Source organism: Lissotriton vulgaris, chromosome 1_1 (assembly GCF_964263255.1).
Source record: "Lissotriton vulgaris chromosome 1_1, aLisVul1.2, whole genome shotgun sequence".
Lineage (NCBI taxonomy): Eukaryota > Metazoa > Chordata > Amphibia > Caudata > Salamandridae > Lissotriton > Lissotriton vulgaris.
In genome coordinates, this window is record NC_141685.1 from 1,275,515,008 (window position 1) to 1,275,539,830 (window position 24,823).

General features: G+C 45.4%; 1 protein-coding gene across 7 annotated transcripts in view; it reads left to right on the forward strand.

The window, feature by feature from the left end:
- ZNF385A (zinc finger protein 385A) overlaps window positions 1–24,418 on the forward strand; it is a 471,767-nt gene extending 447,349 nt beyond the window's left edge. For all 7 annotated transcript variants that reach the window (XM_086964826.1, XM_086964862.1, XM_086964817.1 and 4 more), the window contains 3 exons: window positions 6,051–6,229; window positions 7,132–7,227; window positions 23,498–24,418. In XM_086964826.1, coding sequence (XP_086820952.1) covers window positions 6,051–6,229; window positions 7,132–7,227; window positions 23,498–23,731 — 509 coding nt within the window. In that variant the 3' untranslated portion in view covers window positions 23,732–24,418. The remainder of the gene's footprint in view (window positions 1–6,050; window positions 6,230–7,131; window positions 7,228–23,497) is intronic.
- The last annotated feature ends 405 nt before the right edge of the window (window positions 24,419–24,823 follow it).

Sequence of the window (24,823 nt, forward strand, 5' to 3'; positions counted from 1 at the left end):
CTGGTGCAATCAGTTACTGCAGCCTCCTGCAAGGGGATGTCTCGGGGTCCATGGGATCCCCTTTCCCCCCCTCTAGAGGGCTACTCTCTGGGGGCGCACTGTCAGTGCGCCTCCTGACAGCTTCTTTGACTCCGGCACCCGTGTTTGTTATAGGGTGCAGACGCGGTGGCAAAGGGATTCCCTCATTTGCATGGGGCACACCCCCATGCAAATGAGGAAACGCCCCCTTGAAGATAGCGCTGGCACGGTATATGTGCTAGTGAAATCGGTGTTTCAGAAGGAGCTGCACAAGCGTCTGCATCCACTTCTGTAATACCAAAGTACCCCGAGGGGCACGCAAAGTGGGTACAACCGCCTTTGCGCCCCCAGGGCACTTGATGTAATACCCAGAGCTCGAGCCGGGGGTGCACGCAGGTACGCGGCGTCCCCCATTCTTTTCACGGGGAGTATGCTGCACCCCCTGCCAAGAAGTTGTGCTCCACAGAAATATGCTAAACTTGTCCCGGTGTAATTTTCAGAAAACCGGGACACGTTCAGCAGCATCTGCACGTTTCCTGCTTTCCATTCCCAGCAGCAACGTGCAGGCAGCAAGGGAGCCTTTTTTCACCTCCAGCTAGGCCGAAGTTATGGGGCCATCCGGCCTCCTTTTGTTTGTATATGCTGACTGGGGGCCGACTGGAACCTTACATTTAAATGTAAATGCCACAGAGGGAAACAAAGGCACACAGCTTGCCTTCTCTTCACAGGTACTGAAGAGAGGCATGGTTTTGCCTTTGTTCTGTCCCTGTATATAAATCCAGACACTGTAAGACTGTCAGATGGGTTCGTCTGTCCCAGTATTTACACAAATAATTTAAATAGCACTATTGTATTTCCTTTATAGTGCTATGTCGTGACGTCATGAAGTAATTTGCGTATTGTCTTACTTGGTCAGTCCCCCCACTTTTTTTTTAAGGGACTTGTGCCCAGGTAATACCGCTCCAGATTCACATAACAGGTTGTCTCTTAAAAGCTTATCTTCTGGCAGCTGTCAGTTCGTTAAGAAAAAATCCAGTGCATTTGGTATTAGTAGAAAAATTGCGAGGGGGAGCCCCGAAATTTCGTCTGCCTAGGGGGCTTTCACAGGGTCCAATCTGGCACTGAGCCTGAAACCTTCCCCTGCCTGGTTCAACAAGTACACTGTCGCACGTTATCCGTTATGTCAGTCTAACTGAGTGCAGCTGGAATTCCCAGCGCCTTTTATAAAGCATCTGTTAGAAACATTTTCCAAATATACGGTTTTAAAACCGTCTTGGGATTTCTAGCCCAGGCCGTTAAAAATATTTGCAGAAAACAGGCGGGAGGAGGGTCTTTTTAAGTAGTGACAGCAACAGAGAAGGGCGTGTGTTACTATGACAAGGGGAGCTATTCATGCCTCTTTGCCACGCACAACTGAAACTGCTGAGCAATCTTTGTTTTGAGTAGATTTGAAGCTTACCTTTGTGTGGAAGGGAAGTTTGAACTGGTGCTGCTGTCTGTTGTCCCTGTTATACACAAGAAGGAAGCAGGGATGGCTTCTGTCAGCACCGTATTCGTTCTCTCGGAGGGAAACGCATGGTGTCGCTTCCAGTGCGGCAGCTGTTCATGTGTGTGAGGGACGCTTGCACTAGATGAGCCCACGTTGATGTCCTCCTGTCACGTGACAGGAGACCTAGAGAGCACGTGTCAGTCAAGTGCGTGCTGAGTGGAAGGCCAGCGGTGCTCCCTGGCCTGACGGCCTGGGCGTGGAGGCTGAACAGCTGGTGGCAGCGTGCCCGGGCCTGCAGATGAAATCACATTGGTTGCGGCCGCCAGCTGGAAATGAGCACGTGCGTTACATTCCCTCCGGGGATCATTCTCCCACCCAACCGCCATCTCAGATTTTTTTTAATGTGTGTAAAATATCGCAGCCTCCTTCCACCCCTACAGGGGCGAGACGAGCGCAGGAATATTAGCACTCGGCATGCATGAGAAAAGCAGCACTTTATCTTCCATCAGCGGGTGAGAGCCGACGTGGGCGAGTGTATTATTACGAGTAATGGTATTGTAAGTTGTTTCAGTCCAGACCTTGCTTCTCGGGCTTCTCGCGCTCCTTTCACTCGCCTCCAAACCCATTCTCGGTCGCGCGCACCCGGTGTCTTAGTGAGCAGCACGCAGGTGCGGGGAACTCCTCATAACTGGCTCAGTCTTTGTCTCACCTACAGACAGCTGTTATCTGTTTGTTGTCGAGGACCAATTATTGACACAACCAGTACTTATAGTGGCGCCTTTGGGTCAGCCCACTGCTTGTGATTGCATGGCTTTCTTGTCAATTTAATTTGCTCATTTATTATTCAATGGGTTTCTTTCCGTCCCCCTGTAATAGTCCCTCCAAGGGCTCACAGCTTCTTTACCATTGTTTCGATGGGATGCTTTTTTAACATCCACTACTTACATCTAGGGAGCTACTTTTTTCTTTTTCCTTCAGCAATCCATTCGAGTTCAAGTGTTTTACTCTCCCTTGTGTACTGCTTACCCGATGAAATCCTCACCCGTGCACTCCATGTTGTTTCCCCATCCCAGCTCATCTATTGCTTCCACCTCTCATCTCCATCTTGCCTGGGTTTCCCTGTCCCTAGAAGTGTCCTTTAATGGTAGTCAAATTTATTTCCATGTTGCAACCACTAATCTGATTGCTCAGCCAGCGGGACCGAATGGACTACCGGTGAAAAAAAGCTTCCTTGGCCCATCAGATCACTTTTTTTTTTTTAAGATTCAAAGTCTTGTGGGACTTCAGCGGGTAAACAATCCGGGTATATCTTTTAAATCCTTCATTATCACCCAAACCCCTCTAAAAGTGCAAATTTGTCGAAACATGGCTGAACAGTTTTACACCAAATAATGAAATGCACAAGTTCTGAATAAAGTGCCAACTTTCTGGCAAATTTGTGTAATTCCATCCCGTTAATATTTTCTGTATAACTTACCAAAACTCCTAATGGGAAATACCATGATAAAATTAGGGGTGGGCGGACAGCTCTGTTCTGCCCACGGAATGTGCGGAGATTTGCCCCTTCCGCCTTTTAAAAAAGAAGGAGGAGAAAGGGGGCAAATCTCCGCACACTCGGGGGCGGAACGGAAGTTGGCCGCCCACCTCCCACCCGCCTCCCGCCCGCAATATTAAACAACATTAAAGCCTAAAATAAGATTTAAATAACACTTACCTTATCGCGGGGTCATCTTCCTTGTCTATCTAGCCTTCTTCTTGAAACTGTGCATGCGCAGGAGCCTGTGCATTCCTGGTGAGGAATGCTCATGCGCAGGCTCCCGTGCATGTGCAGTTCCAAGAAGAAGGCTAGATGGACAAGGAAGATGACCCCGCGATAAGATATGTTTTTTAGTCTTATTTTAGGCTTTAATGCTGTTTAATATTGCGGGTGGGAGGCGGGCGGGCGGGTGTCGCGTAACGGAAATATGCAGAGAGGCACAGAGATTGGTTCAATCTCCGTGCAAGTCCCTTACACGACTTCCGCCCACCCCTAGATAAAACAACGTAAACAATTTTGGGACCCTCTTTTTCTTGGCCCACTTGATGAATCACCCCAACAAAACTTTCCAGGAAGTAGCTGAAGTCAGTGAACTTTTTTGTTGTTGTTGAAAGTTTAGTTAAGATTCATTAAACAGCGCCACAGTTATTAGCAAAACAATAAACACTCCTGCTGAGGAAACTGACCAAACTATAACCTCAGAGTGTAGCCTGCCACTGTATTTAAAAAAACGTATATATATATATATATATATATATATATATATATATATATATATATATATATCTGCAGATACAGTTTCCTTGGAGGGGTTGTCTGATCTGGATGAGCCTAACTCATTGCAGACAAGAAAACCAGAACTGTCCACTAGTCTCCAAAAGGTTGGCGACATGCATTATTCCTTTGGGCTTAAGGTGATACAAACTGGTGCCTCTCTCCCACTTCCCAACCAACCCAATTTAGGAGATTCACAACAGCAGTTTACCAAGAATGAACTGCTTGGGAGTGTTTCTAAGCAGAAGTGACAGACTGATTTCTGTTTTCAATGTTATAGGTTCTAACTGATGTGTGATTAGTATTTCATATATCACCCTCCAAGATTAGTTTGCTCTCTGTTGAAATAGTTGGAGCATTGGGAACTGCTAGACTAACCAGAGAACCAAAGCTGTATGTTGTATTTTTAATTTATTGCACACAGTAGTTAGATGTCCTCTAAAAATATTGCCACAAAATTGAAAACTTATTAGAATCCCTTTTGCTTTGCAGAGCTGGTAAGTTTGAAACTATGAATGAAAATGTCTCAATAAAGGAATCAGTCAGTAAAAAAACAATTAAATATATTTCAAGCTTCTAAGACATACTCTGTCGAGTCGGCATACTTAAGACATTAAAGGAACAAATCGGCTTGCCTCTTTGCATACAATATGTAAATCAGTAGCAACTTCAGCCCTGCTCCATTTAAGGGGCAAGTAATTTTTCCCTTACTCAGTCGTAATATTGCATAGTTCCTGTTTTACGCATTATATGTAAGTATTTCACATGACGTTTGTCCCCAAAGACTGTTTTGATGTTTTGCTTGATTTTTTGCCTCAGGAGACTGGTTCAGGCACAAAATGTTTTGCAGAAACTGTGTTCCCTGTCTCAAGGCTGCTTTCTGCCCAAACTAGTCTCTCACTGTTATTTCAAGTGACAATTGTACATCGGGGTGTATACATACCCTTTCAGTGAAAAGTCACTCCAGATTCTGGTGAAGATAATGTCACGTAATTAGCATAAATGTACTTAAAAATATGCCTAAAACACAAAATAACAATGTTGTGGTTTCGCCTACCACTACTGGATTTTCAGGAATTCTACAAATGAAGAGTCACCTGTAGGTAACTTCCACTCCCACATGGTCACACTTTACTTGTTTCTGCTGATGAGGAACTTGTGTTTTAGAAGTCAAGGGCCAGATGTCCAAACATTATAAATAAACTCTTTTAAGTTTCATTAGCGATTCCTAGTTGGTCATTAATAGACCTACCTCATGCATTTTAATGAGGTAGGTCGCAGTTTGCGACCCATTTAGAATTGCAGCCATCACAACCTGCTGATCACCATGTCTGTGATCACTTTTTAATAAAGCAATCTATTTTTTCCCCAATGCAGCCCATTTTTCATAATGGAAAATAGGATGGATTTAAAAAGAAATAATGAAACTTTGCAGTTACCTCTTTTACGTTTAGACAGTGGTCCATGGGACCGGTGTTTGCTCTAAAAATATACATTTTTAACATTCTCAAAGAGGAAAGAGCTCCCAAACGACCCCTTCGCGAATGGGTTCCCACTAATTTTAAACTTGTGGTAAAGTATTACTGTTTTGCGACCGGAGTTTGGTCGTAAAACATTAATACATACCATTCTGATTTGGTATTTGGAAAGGACGTCCCTTCCAATTACCAAATCAGTATTTGGTAGCAATTACAAATTGCAATTAGGTAGCAAGTTACTAAATCGCAAATTGTCTTTTGTACATTGTAAAATGCTTTTTTGCAGTCGCAAATGGTCTGAATCTACAAATCAGGCCCTTTGCGACTGCAAAAAAGTTGTTTCACACCCATCCCAATGAGACAGTATTGCTCTGTACCTTTTGTACATCTGCCCATTAGGTTTTTGCCAACAAAGAATACAGTCACGTTTCAACTGAGGATGAATAGTTGGGATAGTAAGGTAAGAATGTATAATGATGATGAAGACTAAGTTCATGGTATGTCACCTTTTGTGAATATGATCACTAACAAATGGCCCTTTGGCTTTCTTTTCCAGGTTGTTTAGATTTAAAGTATGATCATTTTTATGAATTATTTGACAAAATATTTCACACCTACACCAGATTACTGGGCAGAGGAACATGTTTTTGGTAAAATGTGCCCAAAGTCTTTTGAAGTCCTCATCCTGACTGGCTGTGAATGGTTGAAGGAAGCCACATGCCATAATGCTTATGTACGTGCTTTTTGACCACAGGCACAAAACACAAAACAATCCTGGAGGCACGAAGCGGCCTGGGCCCAATCAAGGCTTATCCACGACTAGGGCTGACTGTCAACGGGGAGCAAGGGAGCCAGGACCCAAGCACTCAGGAGAGGACGTTCCACTGTGAGATTTGCAATGTGAAGGTGAACTCTGAAGTCCAGCTCAAACAGGTAAGATGACATCTCATGTGAGGTCACTCCAGGAAGTGACTGCCATCTGCTCTCTATCTAGAACCCTCATCCATCTGAAGGTGTTCACCTCTTTATCCTCAGTGAGAATGAATCTCTTATTTACCCAAACCTCCCTCGCTCTCCTTTTGTTTCCACCTCAGTCTGAGAGAGTTATTGACTAGAGCTACTCTATGCCTTCTTTAGGATGGGATCCTCTTCCTCATTGCCCTCCTGAGTTCTACTCTCCTTTCTTTATTTGTGAAGCCAATTCTTAGTTAAATTAAGTGTTTGCGTAGCTCGGCTAATGTTACTTCTTACTCTGTTGGGTTCACATCTCTTCTTTCCTCTGGTATAGCTTTGTTTCTATTGGTTTGGCATACACATTTCTCCCTCTCTCCGTTTGAGTCTGTCCCCCGTTCTCCTTCGAATGAGATGCTGTGTCCACTTGAGTAAGTCTTGACGTCCCCCCTTCCTGGTGTAAGCCACTTTCTCCTTATTTCCACGATTCTGGGCAAAAATATGTTTCACACCCATCCCAATGAGCCACTATTGGCCTGTACCTTGGATGAAATGGATTCTGCTCCCCCAGCCCCCCGACCTCCCCAACTATCCAGCCCCTGGTTGAGGAAATCACCTCCCTCTCTTCTGAAATTATGACTCACCTCCCATACTTGCATCTCAGCTCTCAATCCACTCGTCTCTTTTACCCTGTGGGCGAGATGTCACCACTCCCTTCGTTTGTGTTAGTGTCTTTCTTCCTTTTCACACCTTAGTGCTCCTCTGAAACAGTTCTCTGGGTGTAACCAGGAGGAACTTTACAATAGTTAACACATTGGGACAGTATGGCTTGTTTGGATGGTTACTTGAAGCCTGTCATTCATACCTACCATCTTTCATTGTAGCACATTTCCAGCAGGCGGCACAGGGACGGTGTGGCAGGAAAGCCAAATCCGCTGTTAAGCCGACACAAGAAACCACGCACTATTGCAGAACTAGCGGTAAGTTTTGTCCAGGACTATTTTTCTCCACCTAGACAATGCAAAGAAAGGGCTAATAATCTCCCAGTTGAGCCTCGAAAATGTCACACTGGAGCAGACCGTGTTTATTGCTAATTTACCTGCTAACCTATGCCATGCATTCCGGTACGGTACCTTGCTTTTTTTTTCTATCTCAGAGGAGGACTTGCAAGTGGCCGCACGGTGTGAAGTGATACCAGCCTTAATTCTGTCCCTCTTGATGTACTAGACAAGTACACAGTGTTGGAAGTGAAGGAAAAGAGTGAGGCATTTGAGTGGACAATAGTAATGCGTGGCTCACACTTCATCTTGTTCACCAATGTCGCGTCTCTCTTGCTGCAAACAAACTGTTAGCTGACTGGGTAGGCATACTGTCAGCCGCGTAGCTAGGTGGGGGCGGTCCGCCCCAGGCGGCACCTTTTCTGAGGCAGGCGCGGCCGCACGGGCCGGCACTGACTGTCTGGTGGGCTGGAGGAGGCCGAGGCCCGATGCGGCCGCGGCGGCCTCTGTGACTGTAGGGCGGGGGCAGTGCAGCACTTCACTTGTTACCAGCCAGAGCTAAAGTTAGCATTGAGCACAGAGTTCTTATGGGCAATTTGGGCATTATAAATAAATACTGTAGTGCAAACTTGCTGCGACTCGGCAGGGTTAGAACATGTGATGACCGTTATTGGCCTGCCCCCCCCCCCCCCCCCCCCCTCCCATGCCTCGTGACGCTCACACTTGTCCTCCAGGGCCGTCAATCCAGTGGCGCGCTAGCGCAACCAATGACGGCCCTGTAAGGATATTTTTGGACAGCCCTTCCCGCACAGCAGTGCTCAAACTCGCCCCGCGCCCCCTACGCTCGCCCCTCATCATGTAGGAGTCGGAGGAGTTCGTCACTACTGTGGAGACGAGACCATCCTTTTTGTTGCATCTTCTTGCCTGCAGCCTGCATACGGCCAGCGGCACGCACGCACGCACAAGGTGAGGATTATGGATAAAGAACCTTGTGACCGTGACCGTCGGTCCAATTACAATCATTGTATTGTACACGACGGGCGTCACGCACCAAGTGTTACACTCACTCTTTAAGCACCCAGACAGACTCGTTTTGCACTCACTGACTCTGCCGTTACTTCAAGGTGAGGATAAAGAACCTGGTGACCATGACCGTCCGTCCTCCAATTGCAATCATTGCACTGTGCACGACGGGCGGCACCACCAAAAAGTGTTACACACTCACTCTTTAAGCACCCAGACTCGTTTTGCACTCACTGACTCTGCCGTTAGTTAGAGGATCTATGCACTTCGTTCTAATTCTAAAGTCCATTTAAAAATAATCACGGTGGTACCATACAGCGTCAATATACGTTCATACATCCTTGTGAAGCTCTCATGTAATAGACGGCCATTTGCATTCTTGAGCAGTGCCGTTTCTCAGTGTTACATTAAAATGCAAACGCTAGACAATTAATCCATACTGCTGGGGTAGAGCACTAGGGATACCTTTAACACGATCAAAATCGAAACTCCATTGGGCAATATTAATACACGATCAAAAGGTTTAGATAAGCATTGCTTCCAAGTGGCCCCGTGTTTTGTGTCACACTTTAAGCCAAGCCTGCGTTTTAACCAGCAGTGCTTTGCCTTTAGGGACGTGTAGATTTTTTTAGACATTAACAGTAAGGTCGTAAACAATCCAGTGTCTTTTAAGAAGAACCTTGAAGAGCCTGCTTGGCCTCTAAGGCTAGCTATCTTACTCTCTGTGGCCCTCGTCAACTAGATGTTAGGTAGGACCCAACTGTGAGATTGTATTGTTAGCCTATAAAGAACAGCAGCGACCCTGACCATATTGGCACTTTTCGACCTTAGGATTCGTCTTTTACAGTTTTTGTGCATATGCTCCAAATATCCCTCGTCCTGATGATGACCCATAAAGTCACATTAGAATTGAAACACAGTTGTTGCTGTTGGCAATTAAAGTATACAAATGGTGACTCGTGACTGTGTGGGGCTTCTGGCTGTAAAGGGACAGAGCTCAGATTTTAATCCAACCCAGCTGAACAGTCAGGAAAACCACCTTGAAGTGTAAGCGCTTTGCGTGTGCGTGGGGGCCCGGGCGCACTGTGGAGAGTGAGTCTGGCGCGCTGGCATAGAGCAGAGCGCCAGGATAGCACCTCAGAGCGCGCGGAGTCCTCCAGTGCCTGCTGCTCCACAACACCAACCGTTATAAGGCTGGGGATTGCCATTCAAACCTCCCAGCGTGAGTCACCAGAGGGGACCTACCTTGGTATAAATAAGGGCAGGGCGCACAATGAAAGAGCAAGTTAGTACCTCGTCAGGAGTAGTACGCGCTATATAAATACAGCTTCAATCAATGTCAAATGCTAGGTTTCATCATCACGGAAAGCACAAACAGAATACACTGGTTATGACGAGTTAGAGAGCGTCAGCGTTTGGTAACATAAGGGCTCGAAGTGCCTGAGTGAAAGATACATCTGCTTCCTGTAACCTGCTGCACAGCTTTTCTGTGTGTCCTGTCTTATGGCAACACACACAGCAGCATCGCTCAATCACACACTCTCATGGTTATAGTAGATTTAGATTAACTATCACAAGAGCTTGAATACTCTTGTGATAGTTAAGAGATAGTTAGGGAGAGAACCAATGGTCTGTTAGTTACTTTAGTTTTATAGAGGGGTGATACAGAAATAATTTTGCAACAACCCCTATATACGAACGCTGTGAAGTATGTGATACTTTTCTGGTGAAGGTTCTTCTAGAAAAATAAACCAGGGCATGAGAGTTGTCGACGAAGACTCAGAATTAATAAAGTTCTTCTCATAAGGGTCATTAAATGCTTGATATTAACCTACACTGGGATCAGTAGGTGCATGAAACATTTCCAATATCCTAGTAGCACCAGTCATCCAAAAGTATTTTGTGTTCTTTAAAAGCTCACTTGTGTATGTACATGTGCTGCCAGTATTGATACCCTGGGATGGTTTGTCATTTGACCTGTTTTCATCCTGCCTCAGTTGTGCAGTGTTAGACCGTTACTTCACCGGGTGGCAGTGTGATGCTGGGGCTCAGTGGTGGACTTTCCTGGAAGTTAGTGGAGTGGTGGGGTAGGTGTCTGGTACTCTGAGCTGGGAGTCAGGTGGCAGTGTAACAGGGATACTGTGGTTGTCAGAGGAGAAGGGGTTGTAATGTGAGGGGTTGCTACTGCTTGTGATATGACAAGGTAATAGAAAGGGATTATGTAGTGTAGTGGAGTGACGAGGAACCGTACTTTGGTAGTGACTTTATTTTGCCACTGTGCCATGCTGTAATGTGATTGGATTATATTGTTGGAGAAATGTAGTGCTTGGCTTACTTGTGATCAAGGTAACTGTTAGCAGCAAAACTATGTGTCTCTCCTCGGAGACTCGGACATCTTCTGCTCACCGTCCTTTTTCTCGAGCACCTCCCCCCCCCCACGGGGCAGCAATCTGAGGGGTAGCCCCGGGCACCACAAGCTCTAGCTACGCCCCTGCATACTGTAACACTTTGAAGATTCCTTAGATTCTCCATCACCTGTAAGGTGCTACTTGTATGTTTTTTCAACTATGTTATTTCCTGTCTTCCGAGAATACTTTCTTTTTGACTGAGAATCTTTAACGAGCCCTTACAAAGCAGTTAATCAGCCACTGTCAGTACGCTGGGCCACATCCGAATAGAACATGAGCCCTGTGGGAGCATCATTGTGTTTCTTAAGACCCCTCAGACATTTAAAATTAACATGTCTTGGCACTGGCAGCTGATTTCTACATTCCCTTCTTCAGGCCACAGTCAGTGATTTACTGCATTGCTTGGAATACCCAGTCCCCCATCAGCACTTGCAGGCCTGCTTCCTCGGCCTGTGCCGCTGCCCCCCGCTCATCCGTTGGAGTGCTAATCTGCCACTCCTGGGGTAGCCTTGAAATACATACCATGAGTGGTTGTGCAATGCCATTTCCAATGGCTCTCTGCACACCTGCAGCCAGAACACCATCAGACGGGATGGGAAGAAGTGCAAAAGAGGGAAAGGAAGGCAATCGGGAAAAATTCCTGCTAAAGCGGCGATAAGGCCCTTGGTAATATGCCCCTTGGTTTTTTGGCCACCAGAAATGGTTTCTGGGAAAGTGATGGCAGCGACAAATACATGCTTTCAGCTTTTTATCCCAGCAGATATATTTTCAGCTATTTTCTTTTCTCATTGGAGGCAGGAGCGCCTGGTCAATCTTTTTAGCTCATAATTATGCAATTATTGCACCCTTTCTCACAACGAAGAGAGGGAATTTTCTCTCTTTTAGGTCTGCTCCTAGTAAAGCAAATCCAGCCGATGGGGCATTACCAAAATCCTCATACATGATAGAAGTTATTCATAACTCACCCCTTTTTAAGCGCAAAACCTGTCCCCTAGAACAACCAGCTTCGAGGAATACTTGAAGATATAATGTCCTTGTCTGTAAAAGCTATCTCTGACAATCCTACCATTTGATTGAACAGTCCCAAAACCAGTCTGTAAACAAAACAGTGTTTTGGTGCATAACCTTGCATCAGTATCTCAAAAGTTTTTTTTCTTCCAAAAACTCTTTACACGTGGAAAGATTTCAGGAAAAAGACACGTGGTGCATGGGGATTTATCAGGTAGTTTTTTCACATGGTAGCTGCATTTACTTACTAATGTATCACAGCATCAGCATGTCCCAGTGGTTTATAAGAGATTTTGTAATCATGAACCATACTCGTGGACTAGTCACTTTAGTGGGAAAGCTTTGAGAGTTATGCGTCTGAAGGTTTAGAATGCCCTGCCACCCTTTTTCGGAAAAAGGTTGAAAAAGGCATTTTTACTAATCCGTTCAGTGTATAAGGCCTCTCTGTATTTGCGGTGGTGTGTTTTTATATGTTTATGTTGTTCCTAATCCCGTGATGGCTCTGGGCATAGTGTACCTTTTTTATAGCATAATATAAATAAAATACATATAAGAATACAGTACATATTCCTCTTTTCAAGATGATTCTGTGCTCACGAAAAGGGTTTCAACCTTATTTGACTTGATGACTAGACCAGCCAAAATGCTTTGCATTGTTAGAATGCCTGAGTGGAAAGTGCTTTTTCATGTAAACCGAAAATAAGCTTTTTCCCCTCTACGGAAATGGAATAAATTATTCAATTTGTATACTTTAACCACATCAGATTGCCTTCATGGAGACCTCGTTGCAACATAAGTTGAGCGTAAACTATGAAGTAATCAAAACATGAGAGAAACTGAGAACAGCTGTAAGAAAAGCTTGTTAATTAAGGTTCTTTGAGTTGTTTCTGTGGTTGGTACGAGTAGTAGTTCCGGATCTAGGGAAGAGTACTAAGAAGTGTGTCTTCTGAGGTGGTTTTGAAGGGCTTGTATGGTCCTTTATGGTCTTGGTACCAACTGGGTGTCTAAAAATAAGGAACAATATGAAGTGTATTGGGGCCCCCTCCTTTTGTTAATGACACCATGGGAATGTTCGAAAAGTTTCCCTGGGATTGCATTCCATCCATTGTTTACCATTGGCTTTGTGGTTTGTAACGCCCCTTCGCTTGCTTTCTGTTTGCTGGCTCTATTTGTTTTTTGGCTGTCCAGATTGAGTTAGTCCCTTCCGGTGCCCAAACCCTATTTATTGTATTCTTCCACCTGTACTGGATTTCTGTAAAAAATACTTTAAATCGTGTTCTTATCTTGTCATTTTGCTGTGCATTCAAAGACAGAGGTCAGATGTCAGGCTCTTTCTTCCATGCAGCTTTGTGTTAAGTTTTTTGTCTCTGATTTAAAGTGGTAGGACAATCATGATGGGTACTAGGGGCTTGCTTAAGGAAGGCTGTACTATCATATTTTTCTTCTACCACTCAACAGAAAGTTAGTGTCTCTAAATGAACTGTGCAGATATTTCAGATTCCATCAGAATTAAAAAAGCACAAATGAAGCACATTTTTTGGTAATTCTGAATCGTGGAAACAAATATTTCATACAATCAAAACTAATCAATATATTATATGATGACATATCCACACATTATCATTTGTGCAATATATATTTTTATCAGTATGTCTGCAAATATAATGGTAATTTCTTTCAATTAAAGATGTGTTGCCTATAATGGCAGTGTGCTACCCCTCCATCCATACTTCACTTTACCCCACTCCACTCTACTCTCCACATCTCCACACCACGTTAGTCTACTCTGCACCACTATGCCTCCCCACTTCACATCACTGTACTGTACTCGGCACCACTTCACTCTATGCCAATTCACTCTAAGCATCTCTACTCTACACCCCTCTACTCTAAGCCAATGCGCTCTACCCCACACTACTCTACTATGCACCACTCCAGTTTTTGTCACTGCATTGTACACAGCTGCACTCTGCGCCACTCCACTCTATGCCACTCTACTCTGCAACATTACACTGTACGGCAGTGTACTCTACTCCACACCACTCCATTCTAATCCAGAGCATTTATGCTAATCTAATCTAACCCACTGTAATCTGCGCTACACTTCTCTACGCCACTGTACTCCACCGTGTACAACTCCACTCTACTATAAAACAGTCTACGCTGTGCTACTCCACTCTGCGCCACTGCACTCTACTCTGCATCACTGCAGTCTATGCCAATGCACTCTACACTACTTTACCCAAAACCAATACACTCTATGCCAATCTACTCTATTCTGCACCACTTTACGCCACTGCACTTTATGCCCCCGTACTCTGTAACTACACTCTATGCCACTCTATTTTACCCTGCACCACTGTACTCCACGTCACTCTACTCTGCACCACTTTATGCCACTGCACTCCACACCAGTGCACTATTTTGTGCACCCTTCTACTCAACACCACTCTGCACCACTGCACTCTATGCCACTACACTCTACACCCCTGCACTCTACTCTGCACCACTCTGTATTGTACCTCTCTACACCAATTCACCCTACGCCACTGCACTCTATTCTGCAGCACTCTCCTCTACAATCCTGCACTCTCCACCATTGAATTCTGCACCACTCTACTCTGCACCACTCTCTCTGTCACTCTATTCTAAACCACTGCACTCTATGCCAATGCACTCAACACCACTTTTCTGAAAAGCAATGGACTCTATGCCACTGCACTCTACGCCAACTACTCTGCACCACTGTGCTCTACGTCACCATACTCTACTCTGCAACACTCTATGGCACTCCATGCCACTGCAATCTACGCCACTATTCTCCTGTGCAGCACTCTACTATGTGCCACTCTGCTCTGCACCACTCTACCTTTTGCCACTACCTTCTACAACACTCTGCTCTGAAAACCTGCACTCTCCACCACTGAACTCAATTCCACTCTACTCTGCAGCACTGTACTCTATGCGACTGCATGCTACGCTACTCTACACCACTGCTCTCTACCACTCTACTCTGTGCCACTGCACTCTGCAACACTCTACTCTACAAGACTGCACTATTTGCCACTGAACTCAACACCACTCTACTATGCACCGCTGCACTCTATGCCTCTGCACGCTACACTGATCTACACCATTTCGATCTACGTCACTGCACTCTAAACCACTCTATTCTGCTCTACAGCACTGTACTGTATGCCAATGGTCTCTGCACCGCTCGACTCTGCACCACTGCACTGTACGCTACTGTAATCGACTCTGCCCCACTCAACTCAATGCCACAACTACTGCACCACTACACTCTGCATCACTCCACACCCTTCTACACCACTCTACCCTGCACCACTCCACTCTACCCTGCACTACTCCATTCTGCACCACTGCACTGTGCATCACTTAACTCAAAACCAATGAACGCTACACAACTGCACTTTACGCCAATCTATTCTGCACCACTGTACTTTACTCCACTTCACTCTATGCCACTCTTCTCCACTCTATGACACTACACTCTACGATACTCCACTTTATGACTCTCTACTCCAATAAACTCTACTCCACTCTTTTACACTCTACTCCACTCTATGTCACTTTGCAGCACTACTCCACTCTTCACCTCTCTATGCCACTCCATTCCACTACTCCACTCCACTGTTTTTTGTTTCTTTTTGTCCCCAGGCGAAGAATCGTTGCATGTTTAAGATTCTCCTCTTCCTGGTCCAGAAACCTCATCCAACATTTCGTAGGAGATTCATAGCAGCCCCCGGTGATCCTCACTTGTTTTTTGTGGCGTAGTCGTTGGACCAGCAGTGGCTGCTGCATGAGAGCGAGAGCACCCACTTTGAGGCCCCCTTTCTTAATTTATTGTGCCATAAATAAAGTTAGACATCCTCATGCCTGACTGCTTCACTCTGAGACAGATAGACATGAAGTCAGGCACTTCTAGTATCTGCACTGCACATCTCAGTGTGGACCTGACTCTGTGTGGTAGCATAAGTAGGGCTAATGTGAATACAGTCCTTTTGTTGCCTCAGATCCTGGGTGATGCTGCTTCCCAGTTTCCTCTTGTTTCTGGAGGCACTGTAGAAATTAGCCTCAAGCGTTCCACTCTTCAGCTCAGGGTGCAGGAAGATGCATGTCACTCAAGAACAAATTCCTCACACTTTACCATTTAATCATAGGGCAGGGTGGGATTAGTAATCATAGTTACCCACACCCCACCCTGTGGCAAACGGAAAGGGAAGAGTTAAGAAAAGTGTGAAATACTGGTACTCGTTATCTGATGCTAGGGCATATACACTTTGTTTTTCATTTAAGTATACTACTTTTTCACCCACTAACGTTGCTTTTTTAGGTCGAGCCTGCATGGCTGCGCACATGCGCAGTCTCGCTCGCGAGATTTAATGTTTTAGAGTGGCTTTCACTAGCGGGCTTTAATCCCCGCCCCTCTTTCCCTTCGTCGGCCTCACCGTTTATGCTAAACGGTGACCGGCCATTGGGAAAGAGGTGTTGATGACGTACACTTTTCTCTTTTTCTGCCGTCCCACTTGGACGGACTTCCCTGACTTCCTGCTGGCATAAAAGGTTTGTTATCTTTAATGGGGCCAAAATACATGGCCCCATAAGGATAATTAAAACCTTTTATGCCAGAAGGAAAGCAGGCCGAGGCCGTCCAAGTGGGACAGCATAAAAAGAGAAAATGAATTTATGGTGAGCGCTTGTTGATTCTGAGCGCTGCAGCTCTTCGAAGAGAGAACCCAAGGTGACACTGCGCAGAAGGGGGTTCGTATTCTGCCTTAACAAAACGCCACACAGAACTTCAGACTGTGCACTGAATTATGACATCTGTTGGTGAGACTTCTCTTAGGTGCATCATCACACTTACACAGGAAAATGGCACATCACTTATAACGACGTGTACTCTTCATGACATTGTGACAGACAATAAAAGACTTCACGTTAACGCGTTTATCCAGAACTCCACGCCTGGTGTTATAATACTAGTAGAAGTTGATACGCACAACCCAATGGTTCACTCTTCCTCGCCCTTGAAAGTATAGAAAGAGTCAGCCCTATTTGGCTTCCAAACATCGATCCACAAACACCGCAGTGGACTTCTTTAATCTACGTAGACAGCGTATCTCCAAGCCGAGCGTCCCGAACCTACTGAACTGCTGTATCTTCCGTCAGAGGGTCCCGAGCTAACTGAGCCAGCGTATCTTCAGGGAGAGGGTCCCGAACCTACTGAGCTGCTGTATCTTCCATCAGAGGTTCCCGAGTTAACTGAGTTGCTGTATCTCCTGGCAGAGGGCCCTGAACCTACTGAGCTGCAGTATCTTCCGTCAGAGGGTCCAGAGCTAAATGAGCTGACGTATCTTCTGGCACAGGGTTGGAAGCCTTCCGAGCCAGCGTACCTTCCATTAGAGAGGTTAGAACCCACTGACCTGGTGTATCTTCTGGCAGAGGGTCTCAAGCCTAGGGAGCCAGCGTGTCTCCCGGCAGCGGGTCCTGAACCCACAGAGCTGGTGCATCTTCAGCCAGAGGGTCCTGAGCCCACAGAGCTTCCCCTAGATACGTAATTTACAACACATAAGTTTATGAGGGCACGTCTGGCTCTCGTGTGCGCCCCCTCAAACACCGTCGAATGGTGCCATGAATTCCACACTCGGTACCCGTACGCTGTTCGTGGAGTCTCGGTTGCGGCACCCAATCCGTCGAGCTTCGGTACTGTCACTATGTCCACGGAGACTCGTGTTGCAGCTGAGCGTGAAAGCATGCATACAGATACATATCTGGTTACTTGAGAAGCGTGCAGAAAGATGCATATGTGGTTACTTGAGAAGCGTGCAGACAGACAAATAAGTGGCTGCTGATGGTTCAATACTGGTATGAAAAGAAGCAGAATGGATTGATGGACATTAATGTGGATTGGAGACCCGAATGGTGTTCTACTGTTATATGTTGCTGTGGTGGTACATGGAAGGGTGGTTGGGTATGCAGGTGAATAGATGTATGGATGGAAGGATACGGGATCAAGCGTTTGGATAAGTGGATGAGTAACTATATGAATGATGAGTGACTGAGCTGATGAATGAGGCGGAAACTGGACCGTCTGCATTTTCCTACTGTTTTGTTGTTTCTATTTTGTGCATTGCCTAGAGTTGTGTTTGGTCCATTGTATGACATGGCTTTGTTCTAGTCATTCCCCGGTGTTGTTCTTGGTCCATTGTACGAAATGGTTGAAACAAAAATCAAAAGTAAAAAACATTGTAATTTACACCTCCAATAGCTCAAATTTTCACAAATGCGAGATAGTTGCATTGCAAATGCTTGTGTTCTGTTACTTCTATTTGTTAAACCAGTCTGCTTTTTTCTCCTACTTGAAGTGGGTCTTTGGAAAAACAGCAAGCAGATTTTGCATTTGAAAGGTGGACACTGTTCCTGTTCACAATAACAAATGTTTGGCTATGGATGCATTGTATACGGAGTTGTCACATTGCTTTATGTCCTTGCGACACCGTTTCCAACCCTGGGGATTCCTTTAAAAAAAAAAAATCATTATCATGAGTGTAAGAAGAAGAAAGCGTAGACTACAAATCCCATCATGCAGTATTTCTTTAAATCAATGCCTACATTGTGTCCTGCTTCCATGCTTGCATGTATGTGCTGATAAGCCTGAAATTGTGCAGCACTCTTATTTCCCAGGCTCATGTGTGGGAGCTCATCCAGTTCATGTTTTTTTTGTGTTTGGATTCTGCCACTTGTAGTCCTGTTTTTATAAGGGGATTGCATAGAGTGCAAGTCACCAAGTGCAAAGTTGGAAAGACCTGGACTTGCTGGCCTATTCACAAATAAAAATTGGTCATTGCAGATTGTGAGGCACATTTGCAAAACTATGGCGAAGCGCGGTGCCCAAGCCATTTTGCTATGCTGAGCTGCGTCATTGTCTAAATGCAGGAACGCGCTGAGATTACAAGAATACACCACATTCCTGCACTCACCTCTATGCAGGCGCACAAACGGCAGCCACACCCTTGCACCATGATGCAAGGGTGCCTGCATTGCAGGGATGATTGTTGTTGTGCAGGAAGGGACACCTTCCTGCACAAAAACGATCATTAATGGCGTTTTGCTTCTTAAATGTGGCGCATTCCTGCACTTAGACAATGACGCAGTTCAGCACAGCAAAATTGCTTGCGGCACCACCCTGCACGATTGTCTTGTAGAATGCAGCACACATACAAAGAGCAAAAAACAAAGAGAAATAAACATATTTCTCCTTATTGCTCCACCCTTACGCCTCCCCTGGAGAGGTGCAACTTTTTTGGCACAGCATCAGATTTATGATTCCTTGTAAATCTGAGACTGGGTCAAAAAGCCATGGGTGTTGCTGGGAGTGGGCACACAACACCCATTGCACACCCCTTTAACACAGAAAACTGCTTCAATGGGAACAATATTTACAAGGCCAGGGAAAGTGGCTTTGCACTGCATTGTAAATATTGGAACAGGACACAGTGCCACTGGAGTGTCGCAAAAAGTGGCGCTCCAGTGGTGCAGTGGTCTTGCAAATGAGGCCTAACTATTTTGCGTCACACCCAGTCAGGTATTTTACAATGGTTCAGTCACAGACTCGTTTACTTTGTAGTCTGCTGTGCAGGGTCATGCAAAGTGTCTGTAATTATGACTTGTGGTTTACATGGTTTAATTCCATGTACAGACTTAAGCCTCACCACTTTCTGCAATCACCAGCCACCACTGCATTGGAAACCAGAGTCGCTACCAATATGAGTACTTATATTAATCTAGACAATCCCTTACACTAGTTCTCCATGGGCTCCTTCCTACATCTCTGCCCTTTTACCAAAGTGACAGTAGCAATCCAGCCTGTTGACATGTTTAGCCAATGTAACCCAATCCATAAAGACCGAAGGTGCCGGTGACATTCATTTCATGCATATGTTCCTCCGTGCAAGCAAAATTTGTAAAAATGCTAGCACTAACTTTTTCCCCTTATTTTTTTTGAGGATCCATCACATAGCTAGGATTCCAAAGATCACTAGTACAAGGTTTACCTTGATTTCTCTACCCATTACCCACTTCTTGCCAGAAGAGTTGGATATCAGGACACTGCCAGAACATATGGATGTCATCCACCTTCAAACCACACTTGAGGCAGAACTTCGTCCTTTCGACCTCTTAGACTTGATAACTTCATCGGGATCCAATATTCCCTGTGTACTGTAAAGAAATGGCTCTTTCTGAGTGATCCAGACTTTTACTGAGGCCAAAGGGTAGATAGACAGAGATGCTTGCCATAAGTGTGTAAACTCCAGCATCAGCAGGTCCCTCCTCCAAGTCTCGCCTGGCAAGGTGAAGGCTGCATCGCCGCCGTGCACCAGCATCTAGCACCATTTTGATACCTCTTTTGTTGGGGGGAGAAAACCTTGACATTTTTCTTCCCATTCCATATTTCCTTCCTAGTCTTTACAGTCTATGCTACTGAATGCTACGCTGCTGTACACCATTGCGCGCTGTCACTGTACTCCACACAACTCTTCTACTCTGCACTACTGCACTCCACGCCACTGCTGTCTGCACCACTATACATTACTGCAGTCTACTTTGCTCCACTCAACTTTACGCAACTCTTCACCACTACACTCTGCATCACTCCACCCCACCCTAATCTATTCTACACCACTGCACTTTACGCCACTACACTCTACACTACTCTACTCTATGCCTCCTCTGTGCTCTACCCTGCACCACTCTACTCTACGCCAATGCACTCTATGCCAATGGCTCTCTACAAAACTGTACTCAAAACTAATGCACTCTACGCTACTGCATTCTATGGAAATCGACTCTGCAACACTGTACTTTATGCCACTTCACTCTACTCCACTCTATGCCACTCCACTCTATGATACTCCACACTATGACTCTCAAATCAATCAAACTCTACTTTACTCTGACATTCTATTACAGTCTGCTCCACCCTTTGCCACTCTGCAACACTACTCCACTCTTCGACATTCTATGCAACTCCCTATATGTCCCTCCATTCCATTACTCCACTCCACAACGCCATTTGACTCTACAACACTCTGCTCCACTCTATGCCCTTTCACTCTCCTACGCTACTCCACTCTATGCCACTCCCTTGTACAGCAATGCTCTGTGCTCTATGCCACTCTACTCTACTACACTCTTCACAGCACCCTCTATGCCACTCCTCTCTACAGCACTCCATGACACTTTATGCCACTCCACTCCACTGCGATATTCTATTCTATTCCACTTTATGCCCTTCCACTCTACAATTCTCTTTTCCTTCCATGACACTTCACTACACAACCCTCTACACCACTCCACGCCACTACATCACACTCCACTTCAGGCAGCTCAACTCTACACCACTCGACACCTCTCCACGTCCCTTCATAGCACTCCACTCTACTCCACTTTACAACAGTCCACTCCACGCCACTCTCTTTTACGCCACTAACTTTCAGTTATAATGAAGCAGCCATGCTGGGGTAAAACATATTGGCAAAGCTAGTAGCTCTTGCATAGGCGAGACCTATTGGCTTTGCCAATGCTTGTTACAATGCCTTGTTGCTGAGACATGTCTTGTTGAAGAACACCCGTTCGACCACAGCAGGCAGTGTTGAGAAAGTTGAGATAAATGCAAGCTTAACATTCGTACACAGACATCCTGTGTTATTTGAGCCTGAAACCCTTGCCAAGTGTATTTGATACAATTTCCCTTAGAAAGCACATTGATTACAGTATGCGAGAAAAATGCAGGCATTCAGTTCCTCTTTTATATTCTTTATTGCATAGTAATAGCACGCTTGAGGATCCCCTACATAAGTCATTGGCCTATACACAAGCTGCTAAACTGTGCAGATGTAGAAAATATTGTTTTTCTTTTTCGGAGGATGCAGCTATATTAGGGTGTAGACATGAACCCGCAGTCCGCTTGTTTTAATCCTTCTCCAAAAAGTATCAATTTTATAAAGTGGCCTGATGTGTCCGGAATTCTCTAGACGTGGGACATCAAATCTGTTTGGTTTCATCATCCAGCAAATTTTTCAAACTTCTGTCCAGATTGTGGACAGCCCTTTACAGATTGCTCTGATCAATAGTGAATGGAATCTTTGCATCAGTTATTTGTTTTTTTGCAGCAGTGGCTGTTTGGCTTACTGTGTTTAAAGGGCCTCTCTTAATAGAAGGAAAACAACCGAACCTTCAGCCGCAAATAATAGGCAAATCGCAGAAAGGAAAGCAAAATCACATACTCCTGACAATGAGGGTCGAAACAGAGATGTACAATCTCATGATACTAAGCAAATAATGAATCTATCTTTTGTTTCGTTGCGAACAACAACTAAAATAATATATTTGAAAACACTGCAAAGAAAAAAAATTCTAAATCCAGAAAGGATTTGAAATGATAAAATAATAGGTTGGGGGGGGGGGGAGCCTAGAAGTGGGTGTCTAGTATGTACTACTTAGATATTTTTGATCTTCAACCTAGTAGAGCAAGAAGTGTCGCGCTATACCCAATATTAACAATGTTCAAACCATTGGAACATTGGTGGGCTGGAAGACATCACTGTTTTGGACTTTAAGAAATATGCCATACCCACCACATCAAACAAGCACTCAAAAACACCCTTTTGGAGCCCGAAAACCTAGAATTATAACAAAACCATTAGGTCTGCTCACTGAACCCTTCCCGGGCTGCCGCGGAAATATGTATAATGTTGCCTCCCTCAGTGATAAACAAAGAAAAGCGTGCCAAGGTCTGCTATCGTCCTAGCACCAGCATGGACAATAAAGCTGTCCTATACACACCTTTATAAAGATGCATATTACCCCTTTGTGGCCATAGAGTCAGACCTGCTAACACCCATGGTGCCACCAGGGCCGGACTGGCCGTAGCGGGCACCAGGCAATCCCCCGATGCGCCACACGGGTGGGGGTCGGTTTTGGACTCCTGTGAGCTGTTTTTGTTACAGGGCAGTTTTTTCAGCACAGATGCAAAATCGGCCCTATAACAAAATCGGCCGAAAACCGGCCCTGGCAAAGAGCTCGGCGGCACACTGGGGTGTCCGAGGACTTTGCCAGGGCTGGTTATCGTTCCCAGTCGGCCCTGGGTGCCACCATGTGAAATGGTCACTCTTCACGTCCCATCCGGTGAAGCTGCTATCACAATGTGAACACAAGGTAAGCTGGAAACCTCTACCAGTAGTAGATTCCCAATATCCGCTTCCACTGTGCATTTTTTCTTTGATACTAAAGCACAAAATGAAACTGAAGGATGAGTTGGATACCAGTGAATAGAAACAAAAGATGCAAATGTATGAAGGAAACACAGAACTGCGAGGTAAAGCAGCATGGAACTTAGGGCTGGCCAATCTAGATGTCTTATCACTTCCAAATGTTATTAAGCAGAAGTTTGGATTTCTAAGGGTTTTTGGCTGTTTGTGGTGTTTTAATGTTACAAGTAAAGTGTGTGATCAAAATTATTGCAAGATTTATTAAGCTCACTGGCCATGTCTCTAGAAAGCTGTATTTGGATCAACTGGTTTTACGTGAACCATCAAAAATACATTGTACCCAACTTAGTAATGCCAACAAAAGAGAACAGCAGTGGTACAACACTGTAAAATCTACCTTTAGAAGTAAAATAGTGCCATGACAATGAAAGCTCTAGGAACATTATCATATTGTATTGTTTGCGACCTATACTATTTCTTGAATAAGAGATCCTGTTTCTAATTTTTGTCTTTCTCTTTCAGACAAGCATGGTCTTCCAGAAGGATCTTCCCAAGAACCTGGCAGCTGGCCTCTTACCAAACCCCTTGGCATTTGCAGCAGCCATGGCAGCTGCGGCCAACTCTCCATTGGCAATGCGCCCGGCGCCCACACCGCCACTCCTGCAGGCGCCGCACCATCTAACGCACCCTCTGCTGCGGTCAGCCCCAGGACCCATCCGAACTGCTCATGGACCCATCCTCTTCTCTCCGTACTGACAACCCCCTCCAGTTGGAGCCTGGTGACAGAAACCCTGCCCCACATCCCTGGAGGAGAGGCCTCGAGGACCCCTCCCCGCCATGGTCTGGGCCAGCGTTACAGAATTCCACTGGACTTTGCACTGGTCCGTTTCTGCGGCTGAACCTTGGTTTGCCAGACATGTTTGGCTGGCTCAGCTTTATAGTTTAACTGGAAGCCCGATTTTTCTTTCGCCTCCATTTCTCTCAACATTTTTCTCAACAGATTAAACTTGAGTTCTTATCGTTATTCATCATCCTATACACGTCCCCGTGGAATACACCTTCTCTGGCGCAAAGCTGATTTTGACTTGGATGGAGGAGTATTTTCGGACTTCCAATAAGTGCTCCATTGTTAGCAAGCGCTTCTGCCGTCCATCGCTAGCTGACTTGTGATGCCCCAAGGAAGAAGTGTGCTATGATTGCAGCTTTGGGGTGGATGCAGGCGGTGGTCCCTCCACCTTCTGGCCACAGTTGGGTTTTAACTGTGTGTTGTTGGAGGTGGGATTTATTACTAGAAGAGGGCGAACATGACCGAGGTGGTTCTCATCACCTCCAGAGTGAATTCAGGGAAAAGTGATTTCTATTGTTTTACAGAAATTATATTTTTTTGTCCATCAGACTGAGATGCTGATTTCAGTGAAGGCAATAAAGGATGCCAGCATAGTACCCCTTGTCTGTCTGTGGGCCACTGGACACCCAGCAATTCGAAGAGACGGCCAGAGCCGAGGACCCCTGGCCCCTTGGTCCATGGACATCTTCAATAATATGGGCATGGTGGGCCCCTTCCAGCCTTCCAGATGCTTAAACCTCTCCCATTGATCCTTCTACCAGTGTTGTGGCAAATTTCTAGGTTCCTTCTCTTCCTAATGCCATTGAAGTATGTCACAGATGTCTTCCTACTGGACCAGTGGCTCACCCTCTCCAGGTCCTCACTCTACATTGGTAGCCCAAGATTAGGGAACCAGGAGCGCTCTCTATCACAGCCCTGTAAGATATAATTCTCCAAACCCAGGCATGGAGACAGGGTCTTTCTGAATTTGAAGGGATCGTTTTAACGTTGAGATGACAATT